The sequence below is a fragment of the Corapipo altera genome, unplaced genomic scaffold (assembly GCF_003945725.1).
Source record: "Corapipo altera isolate COAL_440 unplaced genomic scaffold, ASM394572v1 0, whole genome shotgun sequence".
In the NCBI taxonomy this organism is placed as follows: domain Eukaryota; kingdom Metazoa; phylum Chordata; class Aves; order Passeriformes; family Pipridae; genus Corapipo; species Corapipo altera.
In genome coordinates, this window is record NW_020884872.1 from 76,867,838 (window position 1) to 76,892,972 (window position 25,135).

General features: G+C 40.2%; 1 protein-coding gene across 4 annotated transcripts in view; it reads left to right on the forward strand.

Annotated features, from left to right (window-relative positions):
- The first annotated feature begins 967 nt into the window (after positions 1–967).
- The window catches only part of PDGFD (platelet derived growth factor D), a 146,442-nt gene continuing 122,274 nt past the window's right edge, over positions 968–25,135 (forward strand). For all 4 annotated transcript variants that reach the window (XM_027635456.1, XM_027635635.1, XM_027635542.1 and 1 more), the window contains exon 1: positions 968–1,454. In XM_027635456.1, coding sequence (XP_027491257.1) covers positions 1,325–1,454 — 130 coding nt within the window. In that variant the 5' untranslated portion in view covers positions 968–1,324. The remainder of the gene's footprint in view (positions 1,455–25,135) is intronic.

Consider the following 25,135-nt stretch of genomic DNA (forward strand, 5'->3'; position numbering starts at 1 on the left):
AATGCTTCACACAGCCAGAGGCAGTTCTCGGAGTGTAGCAAGACTCATCCAAGACTCCTGGTACAGCACCATATTGACATTCCTCTTCTGCTAATTAGGTATGTTTAATGTTGTTAAAGGTCTGGCAGCATGTTACAGTTTGCTAGACTGGCTGAGACTATATGAAATGACTTAAGAAATAAAGTGAGTAGGGAAGGATTAATCAGAGAACTGTTAAAAAACCTGAGTGATTTTTTTTCTGCACCTTCCTTTTGATTATTTTCATTGCAGCTAATGGAAGGAAAGAGAGTATTAAACTAGCAATCTGATCACAACCCTCACATACCTTTGGTTTAGACCCAAAGTCTTCCAGGCAGTAATACAATCTTTTAATACCAGACCTAATTGAATGAGAGTCTAAATTAGTAGGAAATACCTTTTTATGAAAGATTTTTGACAGTACTTGGCATGACACAAGAGCCCATGTATTTCTCCCAGGGACAACTGCGGGTTATCCAATTTTCCCACTAAGTCTCCTCACCCGCCCTGGTGCAGTTCGGTGGTTTGAGTCATTCAGCCCAGAGATGACTTTTACGTGGCCACCGCGATCCCGAGCGTGACGGGACCCTCGGGTGCGCGGCCTCTTTGCTGTCGGGGAGCCCCTGGCACGCGGCTCCCACCGCAGCCACCCGCCGGGAACCCGGCGTTCGCACCACCCCTCCTGCCACTCTTCGGCCGGAGTGGAGACGGCGTGGCCAGTAGCTCAGGGAGGGCTTGGGCACCGCTCCCGCCCCCTTCCCCAGGGCCACCTCCCCCCCCCCACCCGGCCCCCGGCGCAGAGCGCGGGGCTCCCGCCGCTCCAGACCCCGGCGGCGGCTCCTGCCGGGCGGAGCAGGGCTGGGCGGTGCGAGGCGGCGGGCGCAGCCCGGCAGCGGCAGCTCCCGCCTGACACTGGGGCACGGCCGTGCGGGCCGAGGGGAGGGGGCGGCGGACCCGGCCCGACCTCTCCGCACCTCCGCCGAGTTTGGCCGGCCCAGAAGGGCAGCCAAAAGTTCAGCATGCAGGAAGTTTGGAGGCAGCTCGGAGAGTAGCGCGTCGGCGGTGATTGCTGCTTCCCGTGCTGTGGGGTTTTGCTTTTTTTTTTTTGCGGGGATTGTGCCATTCCCCCTCCGCCCCTCCACCCCCCACCCCCCCTCGCTCCCCGCATACAACTCCCCCAAACACACAAGCAGCCCGCAACAACCAAAAAGTCCGGCAAGAGGGAGAAAACACGAGCGAGGGAAGAACCCTCGGCGGGAGAGCCCGTTTCTTCGCAGAGACACGGTCCCGCTCGCAGCTGGTCCCAATGCAACTGCTCATCCTCCTCCTGCTCTACGCCGTCGTCCGTGCGAACTTTTGCAGCCGTCAGGGCACCACCGCCCCTGCCCAGAGCGGATCTATAAAAGCCCTGCGGGCCTCCAACATCAGGCGAGATGGTAAGTGTCTTGGTGCTTTATTTGTTCCCAAGGGCTGCATTTTTGGGGGGAGCCCTGAGCGAACCCCTAGGCTGCTGTTCTGTCCCGGGAACGGGGACCGCATCCCCAGGGGAGGACGGGGGTCTGTCTGGGTGGAAGTCCCGTCCCCGAGGGGTCAGCCATGGGAATGGGGGTCAGTCCCTGAAGTCTGGTCCCTGGAGACTGGTCCGGGAGCGTGTGGCCAGGTGGCAGGAGGGACGTGTGGACTGAGAGGGCGGCTCTGCCCGGGGACTGAACCTCCGGGCGGTCCCAGACTTCTCAGGGCAACTTCGAGGAGGTCTCCCGGGAGTCGGCGGTGCCGTCAGCGTCCCCTCCGGGCTGCGGCCGGCACCCCGCTCCTGACAACCATCGGGCCCGTGTCCCCCGTGTGACTGTGATGTGCCGACGGCGGGGGAAATGCCGGGCAAGCGGCGGGTTTGTGGCGGGGCTGTAGGTGGTGAGCGAAGCCGTCGCCTCAGGGCTTCTTGTGGAAAGCGGGGCTCCTCTCCCAGCCCCCCCCCCCCCCCCCCCCCCCCCCCCCCCGCAGCCGTCGCCGCGTTTGGCTCCTGTAAGGGCTGTCGAGGTACCGCCCTCCAGGTGGGAGACTACCTCGACTGGAGGGACCCAGGGGTCGGGGTTCCCCTGGGTCTGCTGGGCAAGCAATGCCTCGCCGGGACTGGCCTCGTCCCTTGTGATGCCCAGGGATGGTGAGCACCCTGCAGGGCGGCCGCGGGCTCTCGGATACTGCCCGTTCGGTAGGAAGGGTGGTGTCAACTGGCATATCTCAACTCTGGTGGTGTTCCCGCCGCTGCCAGCGGAGGATGCCCTGGACAGCCGAGATGCTGCCGAGCGTCCGCAGCACGGCTGAGTGGGACTCAGGTGCCTCCAGTGAAAGGGCAGCGTCGCCGCGTGCTGTGGCCCCATGGTGAATGAATGGGGAAGCTGCATAAAAATAGCGCTGCTGGGAATCAGCTCTGGAATCCACACCTTTCACTTTGGGAAGAGTGATGAGCCTCTCACTGGGAAGCAGCCTGTTGTGTTCCAGCCTCACGTGGACCTGCTTTTGCACATTGCTGTGTACCTTCTTACACAGTGAAATGCGAGATTTTGTCCCTGAAAATGAACAGAGTTAAGTTCAGTCTTCAAGTTAACATCTTTCAGTTGACAGAATTTATATTTTTTTATAAACCCTTTTCAAAAACCCAGTCTCTTGACATTTCCAAGACTGTACTCTGTATTTACCAGTGTTTATTTTCCGGCATGTATACAATGCATGTAATGGGTATACAGTTGATTTAGGATTATGTCTTTGTTTCAACTTTGGAGCCATATTGAACCTAATAATCTTTTGTATGCCTTTCTAACCACTGAAAGAAGGCATAGTAAAGGTGGACAGGTTTTTTTCTTAGAATTGAGATATTGAGTCAAGAAACAAGACAGAATTGCAGTTCATTCTGTTACAGAAGTCCAGTTAAATCTCATTTAAAAAGTAATAAAAGCATATATCTGTTATTTCTGTTTCATCCTTTAAAACTATTATGTACCTTATCAAGCTTCATGACTTGTAAGCCTACCATCTTAAACTTTGTAGAAGAACTGGGACCATCTCTGAACTAAACTGAACAAGTTTCCATTCAAGTCAGACTTCAAACAAGCTTCTTTATAGAAAACTGCAGTGATTTACCTAAAACATCAAAATGTGTTTTACTCTGATCTCCTCTGTGCAGTCAATGAAGAAATCATTAACCCCTAATATAAATAAAGTTTTCATCTTAATGGCAGTGTGACAGATGTTTTACTCTGCAGAGGACTTCCTGTGGTGAAGTTGCTTCTTGGAGTGATGAAGAGAACAAGCTTCTGAAATGATTAGTTAGTTGCTCTCTTCCTAGTTGTGATCATTTAATGTTATGATTAGGCTTTACACCTTTAAAATTATCTGAGACAACTTGTAGTAGGTGAACTTCATGTGTACCAGGTAGACTAATACTGGGGCTGCTGGCAGATCTATATGTAATTATGTACTGCCTTTCATCTTTTCTGAGTCACGTGCTAGTGAGTCCTACAGCCTACAGAGGTAGTGAAACATGCCCATGCTGAAGTCAGACACCTCTGCAACTTTTTACTGGATAACCATTTACTGAGGAGGGTAACAGACTTTTAGTCAGACCACAAACAGCCCCTATCATGCCTTGCTCTCTCTCTGTGCTTGAGAATCTGCTTGATTTTTCTCTGTGAAGACTTTGTGTTCTGGTGTGGCCAGTGGAGCTGGGCATCAGGTTACAACATCCAAAGCAGATCAACTGCTTATCCCCCTGATTTTACTTAAATGAACAAAACTGTTGCTTGAGTTTCTTGACTAAAGGTCTGTATTTGTGCAGCCAAAGGTTATGAGTGGTATTCCAAATGTTGCATTCATGTGATGAGCTCACAAGCCGTGTTTAGACCATGGTTGGCTGTAGGCCACTAAAAGTATTTCTGTCTTTCATAATTTGAAGTGGTGTTTTTGCGTTGTTTTGGTCTGAAGCAATGATATGGAATAGCATTAAAGGCATGTCAGTTGCATCACTGAGTGAGATGGTATTTTTTGCTTTGTAAATATTTGCAGACATGACAATACAGAATAGGATCTAGGAGCACACAATACACTGGGGATAAATATGTTCCAATAGTCTTTCTCAAAGCACATAGAAAGGATAAAAAGTAATTTAATAATATATTCTGGGTTGATGATCATGATTATTATGTTGTGAAATTAAAAGAGATACTGAAGAGGAAGCAAGGCCTGTTCAGCTTTTTAAAAAACATTATATCTTGGCAAGTCCAAGACCACCTACACTTTTTATTAAAAAAGAAAACAATCCTTTGGATTCTATTTTTCTGTTATTTCCAAGCAGGATAAACTAGTGAGACTGCATACATGGAGCTTTAATATGGAGGCTTGGACTTACTTTCAGCCAAAGTAAACCTTTGCACTCTGCGCGATTTGTTATTTTCTTTCTTTTTTCAGACTAAAAGAGGTTGGCCTATTTGTCATTGCTCTTACTTAAGACTGCTGATAAGAAATCTGTAGATGAGGGCAGCACATACAAAAGTGCCATTTAATGGCTACCAAACCTAACCAGACTGTAGTTTCTGCTGAAGATATTAAGAATATAAATAACCTGCTTACAAGACATCCTCTTGTCCCAGTGGAAGGACGGGCATTGATGACTCAGCAGTCCAGCATAGTACTAATCAATTTTTTTAAGTGTCCTGGAAATGCCAGCAACACTTATAGCACAGGTAGTGATATTCACTTAAAGTGTTTATTTATGCTGTTAAGTCCTTTGAAGTTCATCGTAATAACAAACAGAGAGGTCTTCCAGATGCTTCCATTTTTCTCTTTTGACTCATTTTCCCAGTTTGCAGTATGCAGGTAATACCATATAATTACAAGAAGTCTTATATTTTGTTTCTCCGATTTTGGTTGTTTATGTATACTTGGAGATGAAAAGTGGGAGATAAAAAGTACTTATTTACTCTGTAATGTCTAACTGAAACATAATTTGCTCTTTTTTATCTGTTATTGAACAAACATTCACTTAGCCTAGGAAAGTATTCCTAGTCCATATCTTCAGACTAAGCATCACTATATATATTTTAAACTTTAAACTCAAAAGTTTAAAGAAAAAGCAGACCAAACCAGACAGCATAGTGTCAAATCATTTCAGTATGTAAACAACTGAAAGCCATGGAATCAGTATCTTCTGATGTGGGTTTGAAACCATAATATCAGATGACTCAAGATAAGACTCTGTGCTGTTGTGGTTTTCATTAGGAACAAAAAAAAAAATAAAAAGGAATTTCAAAAGTTTGATTTGCTTGTGCACCACCAAAATACAAAGAAAAATCGTGCTTTACAATTCTGGGAAACTGCCAACAGTTTCTGCTGTTGACCAACTGCTCTGTCATGGCCAGTACAAATGGATGTGTGCCATTAACTCTACCCTCTTCTTCCCTGCATTGGCCTGTACCTAATCATGAGGAAAAGTATTCGGTGATTTAGGCAGTATTCTCTTCCCAAATAGGCATTAGGAGTCTGATCTTGGGAAAAGATACAATTGTGTTGTTTTCTGGGTTTTGTTTGCTTTGTCATTTGGGTTTTTTTTTAGATTAAGTGTGGAACTAGTTGATATTAAACGTCCCTCTAATCCAAGACGTTCTATGATTCTATAATTTCATGATACTGGCAGAAATTCTTTACTGTGAGGGTAGTGAGGCATTGGCACAGGTTGCCCAGAGAGGCCTGCTCAAGGCCAGGTTGGATGGGGCTCTGAGAACCTGGTGTAGTGGAAGGTGTCCCTCGTCATGGCAGGGGAGTTGGAACTAAAGGATCTTTAAGGTCCCTTTCAAACCAAACTATTCCATGATTCTATGGTTTTGTGTTTTCATGTTTCCATGATTCTATGAAATGTCTCTGGTATTATTAGTGATATAGAAACCTCGGGTTTGGAACACACTTATTGAGTTCTTTTATAATAGGCTTGTATACATTTTTTAAAGGACTCTAGTAACATAAAATTGTGTCAACTGTAAAATGGATAGAATAAATTTGGTTTTATAGGCTTTATATCCCCAATTTCGTAGATTTTGTATAAAAATGTGTATTTTAGGCTTCATCAGTTATTTTTAAAGAAACCTTAATAATTTCCCTGTAGTAATACACTTTGGTCTACAGTTGTTTAATTGTTGATGTCTCTTATCTATATAATTAACAGTTTGGACTGAAGTATCAGAGGATATTGCATGATAATTCCAACCCTGACTCAGCAGCAAGAACTATGTAGGAATTCTCTAAAGGAGCTTGAAACGTGTTTTATCAGACAGATGTGTCTCATACAGTGAAAGTCACTATAAACTCCCTGACCAGTCTCTCAAAATGTCGTGGATGTTTTTTGGTGTGGTGTTATTTTTGTTTAGTTGGTTGGTTGTTTTTTTATTTGGTTTGGTTTTTGTTTTTGTTTATTGTTTATTTTGTTTTGTTGTTGTTTTCTTTTATGTATTTGTATGACATGGAATTAGGCCAGCTAATTCTTAAAAGGCTTGAAGAAAAAACTTGATAATAGTATTGCTTTGACTTGTGAAACTGAACAATGCTGAAATTTCTAAAATAATGTGGAGGTTTTTCCCACCGTGATCTCACAGAGATGTGTTTTATAAAACATCTAGGAATAGGCATAAATAGAAAACTCATGGGGATTCAGTGCAATAACATTCATCATATGCTTAACTTTGAGCATCTTCCTAATTCCATTAAAATCAAGGGGCACAGTCGTACAGGATGGTGTAATAAGAAACTTTGAACAGCTTATATGTAAGTGAGGTGATGCTGAGTAAAGCTAACTATATTTTATAATGAACCAAGTGTACCAATATTTACAAAATTAGGAATAATAGAATCATTTGGAAAAGACCTCCAAGATCATTGAGTCCAACTGTTTATCCAGCACTGCCAAATCTGCCACTAAATCATGACCCAGAGTGCCTTATCTACATGTCTTTTAAATACCTTCAAAGGGTGGTGACTCAACCACATCTCTGGGCAGCCTCTTCCAATGCCTGACAATCCTTCCAGTGAAGAAATGTTTCTTCCATCTTAACCTCCCATGGTGCAACTTGAGGCCGTTTGCTCTGGTCCTCTCACTTGTTACCTGGGAGAAGAGACCAACCCCCACCTCACTAAAAGCTTCTTTCAGATGTAGAGTGATAAGGTCCCCCCTGAGCCTCCTTTTCTCCAGGCTAAACAACCCCAGATTCCTCAGCTTCCTCATCAGACTTGGGCTTCCCCAGATCTGTTTCCCTTCTCTGAACATGCTCCAGCACCTTAATGTCTTTCTTGTAGTGGGGGCCCAAAACTGAACACAGGATTTGAGGTGTAACCTCATCAGTGCCTATTACAGGGGGACAACTGCCCTGGTCCTGCTGGCCACACTATTGCTGATACAGGTCAGGATGTGCAGCACTTGGCACTTTGCCTTGTTTAACCTCATACAATGGCCATTAGCCCATCAATCCAGCCTGTCCAGATCCCTCAGTAGAGCCTTCCTACCCTCCAGCAGGTCAACACTCCTGCCCAACTTGACATTATCTGGAAGCTGACAGAGGGTGCACTCAATCCTCTCGTCTGGGTTATCGATAAAGATATTAAACAGGACTGGCCCCAAAAGCGATCTCTGAGGAATCCCACTTGTGACAGCCCAACCATCAAGCCATTTTTTCATCCAGCAAACATTGCACCCCTCCAAGGCATAAGCATCCAGTTTCTGCAGGAGCATACTGTGAGAAACAGTGCCAAATGTATTAGTAAAGTCCAGGAAGATAACATGCACAGCTTTGCTGTCATCCAGTCAGTGGGTTACCTTGTCACAAAAGGAGACCAGGTTGGTCAATCAAGACCTGCCTTTCACAAAGCCACGCTGGCTGGGCCTGACCCCTTGGTTGTCATGCATATTCAGTATGATAGCACTCAAGATGATCTGTTCCATGACTTTCCCTGGTACCAAGGTCAGGATGACAGGCCTGTATTTCCCTGGATCCTCCTTCTGTCCATTCTTGTAGTTGGGCATCACATTTGCTAACCAAATGTTTCTGGGTTTGTCAGCATTTCTGGTAAATGATGGAAATTGTCCAGGTGAATTCTTCTGCTAGCTCCTTCAGGAGCCTTGGTTAGATCCCATCCAGCCCCATAAACTTGTATCTAAGTGGTGTAGCAGATCACTGACAATTTCTCCTTGGACTGTGGGGGCTTTATTCTGCTCCCTGTCCCTGTCTTCAGCACAGGAGGCTGGATACCTGCAGAACGACTGGTCTTACTATTAAAGACTGAGGCAAAGAAGTACCTCAGCCTTTTCCACAGCCTTTGTTGTTATGTTTTTGTCAACTGTATTTATCAAATATTCTATTAAACTTAAAACGAAAAAAGTATATATATCATAGGCATGAATATTTTTGTATATGCCTTTGCGGAATAAATGTAATTTGTATCTTTAACATATATCTAATATGGCATAATAGATATGCACATATAAGTTACATAAATTAAAGGACAGAAGCACAAGGAAGTGAGATTAAGTACACTTGATATAATTGGTTCCAAATTAGCATTAAAATCATAAAAATATTGTACTTAGGGATTATTTTTTTAGAATACAAGCCCTCCTTCCCCCCCTCCACTCCAGGTTTAATGTAATTTTTTGAAGTCCTAGTTGAACAATGAAGTGTCAGACAAATATTTGAGGCTAACTATTCTGGGTAATTAAGATCCTTTTTACATGATGTTGGTAGGTATGTAATTTATGGAATTTGGGTTGAAAGCAGCAGTTATGTTTGAAAATGGCTGTTAGTTTTGCTAGTTGAAGTTCTGAAAGTTACTAAAATTTTTATTAAGTAAAAAGGAAATTATTAGAAAAAGGTTTATACAAGGCAGAAATTCTTTGAACAAAATAATATAGAAATTCACTACACTATATTTCTGTCACTTCTTCTTTAGATTGGGTGTAAATACTATGTACAAGGAACATATGCACAAAATGTGTATTATTTGTACAACGAGAAACTCCTTTTGTGAGCTGTAAATTAGAAGGACAGAGTGGCTTTCTTTTCATGCCTCTAATAATACTGTACGTACAAAAGATGCAGCAGGAGTTTATGTGTTTTATGCTCCAGTCTTTTCCTATGGATAGTCTTGATAATATTAAAATATATCTGCAGCAAATTACAGACCGATCTCTTCAAGAACAAATAAAATATCCTACAGGACTGGCTCTGAACGTAGGAAAAGTAGGCCTCTGCATGCTATATCATGGTCCCAAAGGCCTCAAAATACCATCTCCTTGTCTCTAGAGCAATAATGGTGACATACAGAGATGACTTCCAACCTTAACCATTCCACAGTGGCACCTACTACAGCTGAGAGGAGGATGATGATGGATGGAATACATCAGTTTTAAGAAGCAGTGGTTGCCTTCCCCATCTCTTACATCCTGCTCTCCCTCTTTCCCACTCTCACCCCTTTTCCTATGCACAAGAGTAGCAGGAACAAGAAGTCTGGTTCTCTCACATCTCTGGGCCCAGCTTGTCGCTTCTCCTTGCCTTCATCCTCCATTTCTTGTGTAGCAGCCTTGTGTTTTGCCTCCCCAGCTGAGAAAACTTGAGTTACCTGTCAGTGTTTGTAGTATGATCCCAACCATAGAGAAGGGCGGTCTGCCCTGTCTTTTTCTGGCTTTTGTTCAGCTCCAGGGATTTGACACAAGGATATTAAAGGAGTCCTAAGAAATACCATGAAAACTCTGTGTTGCCTTTCTTTGTAGTAGGAATTTGTCCTCTACTGCAGCAAAATTTAGTAGTAATCTTTTAGTTGATTGAAGTTGTATTTAATAATTGCCTCCAAAAAATCTGCTGTATTTGTAAGGTTGATTACGTTATACCACATTTTGGATAAAAGAGACCACTTATATCACTGCTTCTCGTGAGGATCTCCTGGCTAAAACACTGGATTGTGTTAGGTTGTTTGGCCCTTTGTTTTGAATCAATCTCCTTTTTATAAAGCTAAGGAAATAGCCTGTTTACACTGTCAAACTGGTGATACCTTCTTTTGGGAGTTTGGGTTTGGCTCTAATATTTTTGGTAGTGAAAAAATCCCACATGATCTTGAGCTTCCTATTGTATTTGAGTAATCTTCAGTTTCATGCTTCCTTTTTGATCTGTGTCCCACACTGTGAAGGCCCACATCCCATGTTTCTGCTTTGGCAGTTAGAGTTCTGCATATTTGGAGACTGTGCAGGAGGACACATTTTACCTTCTGTTCAAACTTCTTGCCATTGTATTTTAGCCCTGCTGTGCCTTGGGACTTGATAGTGTTAAGACTCTGTAAAAATATTTATTAAACACTAAGTCCATGAAAAACTTGAAAAATAGCCATCTTGACCTTTGTTGCAATATAGTCAATGACAAAGCTTCCATCAGTGCTTATTGCAGCAAGGTCTGGCTCACAGTTCACATGAATTAATATAGGATAAAAGAAAATGCCTCAGAATTCAGTGATGAGTTTGTTATAGAATCTGAGTCTGTTTGAATTGAAAAAAACTCTAAGACCAACCATTGTACCAGCACTGCTAAGCCCACCACTAAACCATGTCCCTTAGTGTCACATCTACACATCTTTTAAATACTTTCTGGACTAGTGACTCAACCACTTCCCTAGGTAGCCTGTTCAAGCGCTTGACAACCTTTTCAGTGAAGAAAGTTTTCCTAATATCAAGTATAAACCTCACTTGAGGCCATTTGCTCTTGTCCTATTACTTGTTACTTGGGAGAAGAGACTGATACCCACCTCGATACAACCTCCTATCAGATAGTTGTAGAGAGCAATAAGATCTTCCTGAGCCTCCTTTTCTCCAGGCTAAACACTCCCAGCTCCCTGTACTGCTTCTCATAAGACTTGTGCTCCAGACTCTTCCCCAGCTTCATTGCTCTTTGGATATACCTCAGCACCTCAGTTTCTTTCTTGTAGTGAGGGGCTTATGGATGTAAGATTTACAATGCTTACAGTTAAGATATTCAGCTAGCGTCTATACACTGAAAAAAACCAAATTGAATCCTTTGCACTGACAGAGATGAAGAGGTAAGGGTAACTGATGCAGTTACAGATTGTGTAGCAAAAATACAGAACAAAGCTTTGTGCACTCAAATGTCCAGTTGCTTTTTCTCCTGTACTGACTACCTTATGTGTCATCCACAGGATATCCTACAAGTGACTTCAACTGCAATACATTTCTAAATAAGACTGTAAGGAAACCTGTCAGTATTTTTCAGTGTCTTGTATTGTTTCTGTTTGTTTTTTAGTTTTAAAGAGGCTGCAAATGTAATATGCGTGGGTTTCTGTTACTGTTTCTTCTTGGATCAGTTGCAAAAGATTTTTTTCATAGTTGAATGTATTTCTAATCTGATGTGACTCACAAAAATAAAGGAACCAGACTGGTTTGAGAGAAGGAATAAAAATAGGTACACAGAATGTTGGTCACCAGAAGTACTGTGGAACCTGGAAACCCTTTATGTACTGTCGTGCTTGAAAGATAAATTCTTCTCTTTAGCAAACCAGTGACAGTAGTGCTGCATGAGAACAGCAAGTAGGTGGTGATAATGCCTGGAGATTCTTTGTGGAGTGGACCATCACAGCTTCTTAATTGTGATATCACAGCAGGGATAATCACAAATAGGAATGATTTCACTAACAGATCCAGATGTCAGTTAAATGGTTTAAGACCTCCTTTGCTGAAGCCTACAGAGAATTTGCTGCTTTGAAATTAATATAAAGCCCCAAAGTTATGGCGCTGTTTTTGTGGATCAGGTTGTAGGCCTGTTCCCTTGCTCCATCGGTCACCTTCAAATTGCTTTGTTAGGTTGCTGAATGTTTGGCGGTTGGCACAGGAGGATGCTGGTTTGCTTCACTGCTGTCCATATGGTGTGACCTGGCGTTCCCAAACTGTCAGTCATGCATGTATTGTTGTTTTTCTAGTAGGATGGCTTTGTAGTTGGAGAAGGGGAAAGATACTCTTTGCTTCTTTCATCCTCCTAAAGGAAGAGAACAGTTCTTCACCTGGATAGGCTTGGTTTAATTTTTGTTTGGAAATAATACTTTTCACCCAGAAGAGCTTAATGATATGGTATGCATTTCTCACTGAATCCCGTAATTAGATGCTGGAAAGTTAAAATCTTAAGTAAAATATAAAATTATTGCATCATATAGTAATGATCTGGCTACTCGTAGTATGTATGTGCTCTGCTGTTACATAAATAGCATGTGCAAACATTTGAACCTCCGGAGTCAGTTCTCTGACAGTGTACACTACTATGTTAACAGTATACTCAGGGTGTCTTGAGTGGTGCCTCTGAGAAATGGGTGCAGTGACAACCCCACCTTTGCAGCATCATTGAGTAATGCCAAGGTGGCTTGGGTCTGCCTTTGGACCTGCATAGCAAAGCCAGGTTTTGGTGTTACATCCCCATCTCCATACATACAGCCTGCCTACCAAAAGACGACAAGAAATGAGTAATTCTGTTGGCCACATGACATCAGAGAAACAAGCATCATTCCAGAAACAGACTTTTTTACACCACAGAGGAACCTCATGCCATACTCTAGCATACATCTGAGGACTGATCCTGTACCTGTGTTCCCGCAGTGGAAAGCAGAGGAGGATGAGAAGTGGATCTGTGACTGTTCAGCCTGCTCTTTCCCCACTCCAATAACTGGTCACACCCTTGCTGGGCATTGTTCATTCATTTGACAACGTTTTTCTACAGATGGTATCACTCTATAGTGATACTTTTTGTTCCACTGTAGGGGTTGAGCGCTGGCAGCTTGAAGAGGCAGAAGTGCCACCCGCAGCTGCCATTACATGAGAGCAAAGACTGGAGATCCTTACCAGGGTGCAGCCATCCTTAAAATGGTGTGGCCTTACTATCTGTACTGTCTCACCTCCTGTCTACTTTCCTGCTCAGAGTTTTTGCCACCACTGTTTTTGCAGACTGAGAGTTATGTGACATACTGAGGTACAATAACAGGGTACCTGGATATCTAGTTTTGGGGAACAAAGAATCATAGAAAATGACAGTGTGATGTCCTGTATAAAAATCAAGTACCTTGGTTCTCACATGCTTGCCTGAAAATAGCTTCAGTGGCATGGGAGTTAAATAGCTGTCTCCTTGCCAAAGAAAGCACAGAACAAAACAGGGAAAGCTATTATTCCTGATTTTGTTACTTTGCACTTTTGTTCCCTGGGTTTGGTTTCATCTAGTGCATAAGGATATAGAGGAAGGGCATGAAGAAAGAAATCATAATGACTTGATCTGTCAGTTCAGTTTGCTTTTTTGAAGAATGGCTTTAAAGGGTTTTTTATCAATATACACAGGATATTTTTCAAGGCTTGCCTGTGCACTCTTTTATTTTTGTGCAGGGATCTTGTCTCAGGATTTGTCTCCACTGACTATGCCATTTCCTGATGCTGCTGCTATTTTTTGTGCCATCACCAATGCTTGCAGGACCTAAAGTTAAACCTTGTCAGGCAGATTACTTTTAAAGCTTACCTTAGGCAAGCCATTAGCCTCAAATCGATTAAGGAAAAAAAGTGTCACCTGTTTTTCTTATCAAAAGTGAGTCAGAATGTATTTCTAAATGTGCTTTTGCAATGAAATGATTGAAAATTTAAGTACATGTCATTGTAGTTTTGACAATGAATTTCTAGCATTTCATTTTCAAAAAGACCTTCAAAGGTATTTGACCAAACCAGAACAGAGCTGCCTTGTTTCTTTTTAGGGAGATAGCTAGCCTAGTCACCTAATGCAACTTCTGCTTCCCTTCTGTTTCCATGGGTAGGAGACAAGAATTTCCTTTGGTTATTTATTATAAATTAGTATTGTAGATTTTTCTCTGTGGCTAAAGCAAAGCCTGAACTTAGACAAACCACCATGAACTCCACAGTATTGTCATTTTGCTGGCTTGTTGTTCTTGCCAGTTTAAAATTGCATAAAATTACCAGATAAAATAGAGGATCCAATGCCAGCATGTGAAACCAGATAATTCTCAAAATTGCTTTTGACAGAGGGTCCTTCACGTGTAGCAGCAGCTGGCACAGCTTTTCACAGAGTGAGGGGGACTGTTGAAAGAGCTGACTAGAAGAAACCCAGAGAGCTCCCACTAGGGACTTGGCTGAACCTCTATAAGAAAGCTACATATGGCGTGCAAGATACTCTGTGCTTGCTTACAGTGGATACTAACAAAGAGTTATTACCCATAACGATTGCTGAATAATTTCACGTGGAATGTCCAATTTTTTTTCTGCACATATACATCATTTTTCTGTTAAAAAGCTGGTAAATTTTGACTTTGGCTGTCACCTCGGGTCCAGAAAAAGAAAACTGAGAATAAACTGCAATACTGGAAGCTGAAGATTTCTGGTACCTGTCAAATACTATATTCAAAACAAATCACTGTCCTCCCAAAATTTTTACTAAATATATACTCTTAAAATAAGGCAAAGGAAAGCAACCAGAAAGAAAGGAAGCATCAGAGACATTTTCATTTCAGTTCTTGCCAGGCCAAAAAAAAATAAAAAAGTGTAGTCAGATCACTAAATGTGTGGCATATGGGTTTAACCTGAAATATACTTTTAGAAAGAAATTCAAAATCATATTAGGCACAAAGTTGAATTGACTACACAACCCTGTTAAATGTACAAAATAAAACAGAATGAAAAATGGTATCTTTCATTTTGTTAGATTCATTGTAAGGCCTGATATAGCAGGACTAAAGGGTAAAATCATGCATATTCGGCCAGGTGCATTACGAACCATGTACTGAGTGCCAGAGGGAAAATGGGGAAAGAACTGCTGCCCTGCCTCACTTTCCCAATTAATCTTCCCTCGGGTGTACCAACACAGCCGTGTCATTTAGATAATGAGTAAGGCAGAGAGACTTGAAGGAGTTGGGCTGTGTGCAAGACTTCTCCTTGCTCCCTGCTGAACTCAGTGCTCCATGTCTTGCTGGTGAATGTGGAAGGGCATCCCTTTGTTTCAGTGTGCACTGTACAGGGCTCCCTGCTGCCTTCTCCCCTGTGGCTGAAGAACAGAAGTCACAGCTTAGCTCTGTGTCAGCAAGTAATCTGATATATTTCCGGATTTGACTTTCTACATCTCCTCCATTCTGCATCTCTTGCTAAGAAAATGATGTCCCTGCTTATTGTAGTGTGTTGGACTAGATGACCTTTAAAAGTCCCTTCCAACCCAAACTATTTTTGATTATATGATTCTGTAAAAAACAAGTGATGTGTTCAGTCTCTGTATTCCTCACTGAGCTGCGTGGCAGAGACAGTCCACGTGCATCTCATGTGAAGTGTATATATATTTTCAGCATTTTTTGTCCATGCATGCCATTTTCACTTCCTGCAGAAGATGGACACTGTGTGTAGATCCTGTCTTCACTTCGTTCCCAGACTGGGAATAGTGCAATTTTAAAGATTTTTGGATTGTGTTCAATTTGTACAAAAGTGATTTACTGTAACTGTGACCTTATTAGTGTAGTGTGATTTCAGCTACTGCTCACCTCTTATTAATGACTGGTAAATAAAATGCTAACCTATTCTACAGTTTCTGTGTTGCAAAAGTTCAGGTATTCAGATAACTTAATTAGCACTAGTTTCCCCAGTACACTGATTAGTTGCTCAAATCTGACAATTTTTAGATATCTTTGCTGAAAGCAGTCAAACTGTAATGAAGCTGTTAGTGCCACCGCGGTTTAACTGAGGTCTGTCTTTCCAGTATTAACTGGTATCTTTACATTCATACTCTGTGCATCCATACTGGACTTTTAGTAGAGAAGGGAAGGAATAGAACTGGTTAAACCACGTATAAAACAATCATGGCTTTTCTCCCTTGTGTTGACAGAAGAGAAAGGAATATTACAGAAAACATAATGTGTTCATGTGTGCCTTCCGCTAGGTCTATTGTCTGAAGGCTGTCCTGTATGCAGAGGAGGAAGAATTGAGAGAATACAATATCTAACACTGTGTCTCATAAATCCATCAGGATCACTCAGTCCAAAATGGGACAGCAGCTGATGCTGTATAATTTTAAGTATGTAAACTATGAGTTATTCTTTTACAAGCTTTATTATCCTTCAGTGGTTACTGTCTCTGTCCCTGTGATTATTCTGGCAACTTCTAAATTAAAATATGGATACACCTTAGACAGCTCCTCATGAAGAAGTCCTCTGCTGCAGGGTTTTTCAGGCTTGGATTCATCATGCCACTGTTATGTGGAAGTCTTAGGGATTCTTTGGAGTTTTCTGGTTTCTAGCTCTCTCAAGGATCTAGTTTTGAGACCTTAACTTTATTCGTAACCTTCTCCCACAATTTGTTGTTCTAAGAGAGGTAGTTCCTGTGCCTGTGTGTCTAGCAGCTAGTCTATCTATGGAAAGGTAATCAAATGCAGTATTGCTTAATTCGGTTGTAAATATCTGTTTTCCTAGAGTGTTCTAAAGATAATAGACAGCCTCTATGTTGTAACACTTGTGTTTCATTCCTTTGGCCTTTCCTACAGGAATAATTACATAATCCTTTTCTATTTGCCTCTGTTTTGCGAAGAATTCTTGCTATGGACCATATGACATTACCAGCCAGTGAGAAGGTTCCTATGTCACTTATAGTTAGGATTTCTCTCCAATAAATGCAAAATTTTATGAATTCATTTAGTTCCACTATCCCTGGTAGTATGCATGGATCTAAGCTGATTCTGATCTCTCAGTAGCTGGGACCTAACTCCAGATTCAGGTATCTAAATGACACTTTTTTGTTAACAGGCCCTACAACCTCTTATATAAAATCTACCCAGAATTTTTATTGTTCTGATAGACATTGAAAAGCAGGTTGTGCTTTTTTGCCTCTACAGCTTTGGAGATATCTGGACGTAAAACTTTTATACTACAGTAATAAATGAGTTGTTCTCAGCTATAATGTTGTTTTATATTTCAATGAAAATCTTTCCAATGCTATACTGTTTTGAAGAACTGATGTCATGTCATGTCATATGATCTTAATGAAATGAATAACATTGTGAAGCTCTATTTACTTTTTCATATTGTTTACATCTATTGCATTGCAAATTGATTGTTGGTGGAGCTGCTATGTTCTGGAGACTATTCTGCACAAATCTTCATGAAATCTGCAAGTTTTTCTTTATGATTAAATATAAGTATATTTTTCTTAAATATAGGGCTCAATTGTATAATAAAACCATTATTAATAAAAATGCATGCTATCTAGTTTGAAAAAGAAACCCATTTGAAATCATGACAGCATATTTGAAGATGTGAGCAAAATATAATACTTTGCAAGATATAACACATGGTATTGCATAACTGCAAAATACTCTTTCATTGTGATATGTCAAGTTCTATTACTTGAAATGTTACTGTTTTCTTAATTATGTGTGGAATTGAAGAACTGTTTTTATCTCTAGAGGTCAGGAAAAGTTTTGCAACCATAACACAGTAGAATGCAGTTCATTAAATATCAGTATTGTCTATATTTACAGTAGATTGAATACTGGTGTTGGGATTTTTTTCCAAAATCTGCAATCTTCAATTGCCACTCTACAAAAATTTTGCTTTCTTTATATCTGGTTTCAATTTACCTGACAATTGTAGAGTGAATATTTGTTTTTCATTTTGTTTAGTTCATTCAGAATTGAGAAAGCAGTTTGAGCTTACAAAAGCCCCCAAACCAGACCACAAACAGAACAATTGGTTTTCTGTTTCAGTCCATAAGTAAAAAAGCAACTACAAATGTATGAAGTCAGCAATGCAGAGAAAACTTGTCAAAATACAAGTAGGAACACGCACAAATGCTTTCAAAAAGGTTTACATTTTCACTTCATTTTATTTTGAAGTCCATGAATCATTTCAGAAATATGGCTGCTGCTGTGTTAATACAAATAACAGGACTTCATTAATAGACAGTATTTACATTTGTTACTAAGTCTAACTTGAATGCAAAGCATGTTATGGGCCTTCTTTTTCTGATACTTTCAACACAATTAAGGTAATTCTTTTTAACTAAGAACTACTTAAAGTGCTGGGATATACACATTTTAATTGAATTCTGATTTCTATCCAAATGCAGCTTTATGAAAATCTTAGGCAAAACAATAATTTTCATTATTATGAGTATGTTCTCTGAAACCTTAAAAATTATAAAATTCAGGCTGCACAATATATGTATGGTGAGCCAAAGTATCTCTAAATATTATTAGACATAGCCCATCTTCCTAGGGAGCAAAAAGAATCACTTGATCTTGTCCTGAGTTAAATTTAATTGTGGACAGTTCATTCTTGATGGTTGTGTCTTTAAATATTGTTTCTAGCCAAGCAATCCTGAAAAGTAAAAATGAAAATTTAGATTAAAATTAGAGATACAAAGCTACGTTTCCTACTAGTACTAGAATCTTTAGATCCAAGCTGAAACCTCAGATGTGATTGAGTCTATCTGCCCAGCTCCATGGTAGATCAAAAAATAGGTAATGAAGTCAGTAACTTTATCTCAGGTTCTGGCTGGAGGCCTTTGAAAAGTGTGTATGTGTACGTATGTACATACATCTGTATCTATGTGTTGGTTTGCCTTGTGCTTTGCTTATACATTTACACTTAGGTTCAGTCTGCATTACTGCTTAAATTAGGCTAGAATGCAACTGGTAGAGAAAAAAGTTCATTTTAAAAAACTTTGGTGGTTTAAAAAATGGGGCATCTTGTTAAAGCTTCCGTTATAATTGAGGGGGAGAGAACGGTTCATCCCATTTGTTTTAGATGTCCATCTTCAGGTGGGATGAACTACTTGCTGCATGTGTCTTCTTTCTGCACTCAATACAGAGCAAGTCTAGGGCAAGTAGGTCACTAGCACAGCAAGCTCACAGAAGTACCTAAAAATATTCCAGTTTTTATCACTGTCTGAGAAATGTAAGTTGGATCTTCTTGATCTCTTCAAAATGCTACATCTTTAGGATAAGATTAAAGATTTCTTTAGAGTGATGAGCAATGGCATTATGCTAGATATTTCTGACTAGCAAGTTATAACAGTCCATCACTGGGAATGTGAGCTTCAAGAATAAATGTTCACTACCACTGCTTTTGGGATAAAATGTGGAGGGCTGACAGTATCAATGGAGTAAGAGCAGGTTTAGGATTAGATTTGGCTTCCTTTTTTTTTTTTTTTTCAGGATCACAGGCAGTTATTAAATAGATTTAGACCAGCATACGCTTGACAAGATCTTATGTTAGCAATTTTTTGTATGTGCAGAGGTCAACTGGGATTAATATGTATCACCTCTGCCAGCTGTTTTAGACCTCATAAGGGCATTAGGTTCTGACTCATGGAGAATGAATTTGTCAGAGGATTCTGGCAGGGTCTGAAATCACTGCTTGCAAGGAAGGAGCTCTCAGCGACTCCTGGTTGAAGGTACATAGTCACAAAAGTTGAGCCAGAGGTTGCTGCAGAGTTGCAAATACTGGAGGGAAAAGGGATTGATTGAATACTGACTCCCAAACTGCAAAGAACATCATAAATCCTGTTGTAGTAATGTACTTAGGAAGATACTTTGCATGTGGGCTGGTTGCATGAACATGTAAGTACAAAATTAATTTACATTTTTTGAGCCCAGCACTTCTCTACCTTCTGAATCTTTTCAGTTGTGTTGTCTCACTGCTCAATTCACTTTCCCTCTCTTCGCTCATCCTGACCAAACCCACTCAGGCATGATGGTACCTGAGAGATCTGTGCTTGCAGCTCTCCTCACTGGAGCAGCAGCAGCGCATGTAGTCATTGACTCCTGTACATCTGTGTAGTGAGAGATATTTGGTGGCTGTCTACCACTTACATGTTGTAAGATACTGTTTTTCCTTGTTGATCAGCAGATATAAAAGCAAAGAAAAAAAATCCCAAATATATTTAGAATTTGTTTTAGCATTTTCTTGCTTAAAATAATAGTATCTAAACAGAGATATAAAATCTCTAAATCTTACTGTGTTAAGGCTTAAGCTTTATGTAATATATTGAACTCAAATAAAATATAATTCTTTGTACAGCAATAAGGCTTCATACCTTATTGGTAGGCTGTGCTGTGGAATGTGAGCTGCATTCAAAACTTTTCCCGGTGTTAAGGTGTACAGTAATATTCTCCCCTTGGATTGCCTGCTAAACAGTGAGGATGAGGCTCCTCTGCTTCCCTGCTCCAAGGGAGGCATTAATACAGTCTCTCTTCTCTCCATTTTCCTGCTAGTCTTCAGAAAGCTAACAGCTGAAATACCTTTGAGGCTTTATCCTCAATTTAACCAACAGGTTCAACAGTTATTAGTGAAACTCACAGATGGGAATACAGGCATAGAGCAAATCCACACTGTTGATGTTATTGAGTGCTTAAGTATTAAAAAATAGATTTTGTGTATACGTAGAAGTCCATTTATGGATACACTACAGCATAAAATCAGGCCTCAGTGCTGCCTAAGCTCTCATCTCACAGGAGCATGGGATAAAGCTAGCAGTGACTTCAATGGGAATAGAGTATTGGGAGCTTTCAGAAATCCCCATCCAGTCATATTTTTATTTCTCAGAGAGTTATGAGTATTTCAGATACTAGAATTTCAACACATAAAAAGAAAGTCAGTTGTAGACAGTAGGGAATTTCTTTTCTTGAAAAAGAAGAGAAAATCAGTGTCACTTGAAAATGATAATTGTCAAAAGAAATTAATGAAGGCAAGAGTCCAGAGAGATTCTGTGCCATTACGAGTGAACATAAGGTTTGTGTATCTAAACTTACCAGTAAAGGTAGTTAATGTATAATTCCTATCCGAAAGTATAACATATGCATAACATTATAGATGACAGATTTCATGGGAGAAATAGATAAATCACATTTTGGATATTAGACTGAAATGTATATATTGTTAGGAACACCATGAGTCTGTAAGGTTTGTTTAGCATTGTGCAATGGCTCTGAAGCTAAAACAGTTGCCACTAGAAATTGAGTGTTTTCTGGACATCCAGATACTGTTTCTGGTTCACACATACTGAATTTACAACACAACTAAAACTTCATAGCTCAGCATGCCTCATTTCTTCCTTTTCAAGAAAAGATCCCAGCCAATTCTTGTCCATCCCCTTACATTGTTTTCTTTCAACTACTGGTATTAAAAAAAATTGTTTGCAAACTTTGGCATTTGTCCCCACAAATAACTTGTAGTTTAATTAATATAACTATTAATCTGTTGTCTGTCAAAGTTAAGCTTGGAAAGCTGATACAGCAAAAATCCAAACCCGAGGAAATACAGACATGTCCAGTGAGGACTTTAGGTGTTGCTTCTTTGTCTTACGGCAGTGAGACTTCTTTTATTTGGTTAAACAAACTGCACAAAAAAAAAAAAAAGGGTATATATGTCTAAAAGCTAGTAAATAGAAATGCAGAAGTGAGAGGGTATATGAATGGCACAGTATAGAAAAGCTAAGATGGGATTCTTCCTTTGACTCTCTTTGGAAATAGATGATGGAACCCAATTTAAATGAAATACAGTATTTCTGTAGAAGTCTTTTAGGGATTTATTTACTGAATAAATTCCCTTGCAAAAGTTCAACTCGTAGAAGACCTGATTCCGAATATTTCTAAAGGGCATTTGATTGCATCTAATGCAAGACAAATGGTTTAATAAGTTTTGAGTAATACTATGACACTTCTGGATTTGACCATATGACCTGGAAGATAATGACATTGCTACTTTTGTTTCCAAAGTGCAGTACTTGACCCTGAATGAAATTAAATGGAAACTATCATTAAATTGAGTGAATGTTTATAGGGCTATGAATCCAAATAGAATTAAAAAAAAAATCTATGAACCAGATGTTTTCTTTTGTTATCTAATACTACAGAACTGCTTATGCCTATTGTAGTTTTAAGTTGCCCTCTGAGGAACTTGGCACAAGCACTATCAGAAGAGAGATATCAGACTGAATGACTGATTTGACCTGTTTCAGCAGAGTTCCTTCTTGGCTCCTATTATTGAGCTTAGATTAAACAGAAAAGTAAAGGCAGATGTGTATAATATGTTGGAGATAATGATTTGGAGGAGCTGTGACTGTTTTTCGTCTCTTCTGGTTATTACCTGTTAACACATTTGAAAAACTTACTTGGATGTGGTCGGAACCAAAGGAACTCAGCATCAGTACTCTCTTGACTGAATAGCTGTTCACTTGGGGAATGGCTGGTTCAGAATGAAGGAACTGAATAGAATAATAGCATTTTGTATCTGAATTTTAGTCTGCACATTGAAGGCTTTCAACACAAATTAAAAGTACAGCTAAGGTCCTCCTTTCTCTTCCTGCAGCTCTCCATCTTTTTGCTTGACATCTTCATGAGGTTCACTACTGTTAAATGGCTTTTTTTTCTTAAAAAAAGCCATCCTAGCTGTCTTGATCTTAAAAATGTGGAGAGTTGTGGCTCCGATATAACAACAAATATGATAGTGTTTAATCCTGGGAGTAGATTATTCCATGTCCCTTATATTTTGCAAGCCTATGGTCTTTCTACTCTAAGCTGTAGTTCACTTTCAGGGTCTTTTTACCTTATGACTGGAGTCTTCTCATCTTGATTGCTGTCTCCTGTTCTTTGACTAAACTATTTCTGTCCTTCATTTCCCTGTGTACCTCAATCCCCTTTCTAGCCTTCAGTAAGGGTAAGTACTGCCTCACGCTACCCACAGGTTGTCCTTCACTTCTCACACCTTCTTTATTATGCTACATTCTGCTAATTCAGCATTTTTCTGGGGTCTGTTAACAAAGCTGTATCTCTCTTCCAACTAGGCAATATTCCTAATGTAATTTCCTTCTCTTCACATTTTCTATAAAATCTTTTGCTAGAAGTCACGTATTTTATTCAGTGTAAATATGCTGGTACTTCACCTTTGTCCTTTTTTAGCTTACACTGCATCTGGAAGGGTTGCCTCACTCCAATTCTCTGTATAAAGGTCAAGTGAAAGCCATCTTAAAAATAGTATATTCTGTGCTACTGCTGGTGCTACTTAGGGGCTGTAACAAAGCTGCTTAGCAACCTTCCTATTACTCTGGCCGTGATTTGGGTATGCCAAGTTTATGCCTGTTTGCTCCCAGATGAACTCTCTCCTCTGTCTTGGGTGCTTCTCTTTCTTTGAAATTAACACCTTGGTGTATTTATAGAAAATGATCATGTTACATATTGATAAGTTGACCCTTGTTAACGGGAAGATATTTTGTTTCCTATTCTATTCTGGAATGCAGAACCAGCATGCTGGTCTCCGGTTTTAGCACATGAACACTATACTGCTGTAGAAGCAGGGGGCAGCATATTGAGAGTGGTTGAAGACTAATAGAGATGACATATGAATTAGGTTTTGGGTGCTGTGCTATTAAAATGCTTTTCTGAATGACAATAAGTAGAAATGAACCAGCAAAGATTGGTTTCTTAAGGGTTTTCAGTCTTTATGATGAGAGCCAGTATGAATTCCCTCATACTTGATAGGGGTCCTCCCATTCTGCTGCCTTTTCCTGAGCCAGTGTCATTACCAGAGTCCCTTTTTCTAGCTATCCTCCTGTTTTGTATTAACCTGTAGTCATATTATGTCTTGCAATGTCTCTTCCTATCTCACATTGGTTCCAATTAACTTGAAGGTTAAAAATCCAGTAGTACGTATTGACAAGGAGGCATGTAGACTTAATGTGCTTACGTGGGTAACCAGCTCTGAAACTCTGCATGCAAATGTGCAGACTAATATAGCATCCCTTTGGATATTGAATGTTGTTGTGCATACTTCAATCAAAGTATAATTATCAAATTTTAGCTCACCAAGTGCAAGTCTTGCATGCTTAAAAATACTATGATAGTTTGACGAAAGTTGTATATGACTAATGAGTTTTTGTGGAAATAGTTTAAAGGCCGGTCTCATGCCTGGACTAGCTCTATCTGTTTACCACAGTTCTTTGCGGAAAGTGGAGATAATGTTAATATTCTTGAAATATCAGGCATATACAACCTGTTGAGGAGGTTAAGTGTCAGAACTCTAAAGCTTTGCACCTCTGGGATTTTCTGTTTGCTTAAGTGGAAGAAAGTCAGCAAGACCATTTGACTCTCATGATTTACTGGGTATTAAATACTTGGGAGAATTCTCCATTGGAGTGTGTCCCACATTTCAATACCCATTTTTTGAACCTCTTGTTTTCAAGAGTTTTTTTTGGCCCTGAATCAAGACAACACTCAAGCACATACTTCCATCCCATTGACTTCAATAGTATTAAGCTTCTTTGCGCCTATGGGTGTACCTTGTAAACAAAGGTCTGAGTGCAAAAGTTATGTGAATCAGTTGCCTAAAGGTGAGAATCTACTTCCACGATGCACTGTCAAATCCTCATACTTAGGAGATCCCAGAGTGTGCTACTATGTGCCACCAACTAGAACTAAGGGAGCTCTCAGCAAAAGTTTCATGTCACTTCAGGGTGAAATGTGACCAATATTTGCATTTTTTTTCAGAATAACCTAATATATGTGGTATTATCATTACTTGTTTGGGTTTTGGTTTTGGTTTGTTTGATTTTTTTTTTCTGTCAGGAAAGGCATTGTGTTTTAAGAATGAATAAGGCTAACATAAACAGTACAATAAAAGAAACTTGAATACTTTTTTAGGGTGGAAAGAGTTTGAGGAATTTTTCTCTTACATTGAAACCTGTTTAGACTCCATCTGTATATTACCATCATTCCCACTGTGGTCGCTGATCACCATGTGGATGTTGAATTGAAAGACTGATCTCACCAACTCTCTCAGTTCTAAAGAAAGGCTCCATTTTTTGAGTCTTCAAGACTTTTCTTGTTTCATGCACTGTAGCTTGAATGATTTCAGCAGAAGTAGGTACTACAAAGCAGTGGCCTGATGCATTACAGCTGTAATGCTGACAGTGGCCTTTCAAATAATGCCACTGCGGTAGGCTTACAATATTGTTAAAAATTCGGGGTTTTTTATCCCAGGGTAATTATTCTACAGGAAGAGTTCTTGTAGAACTTGT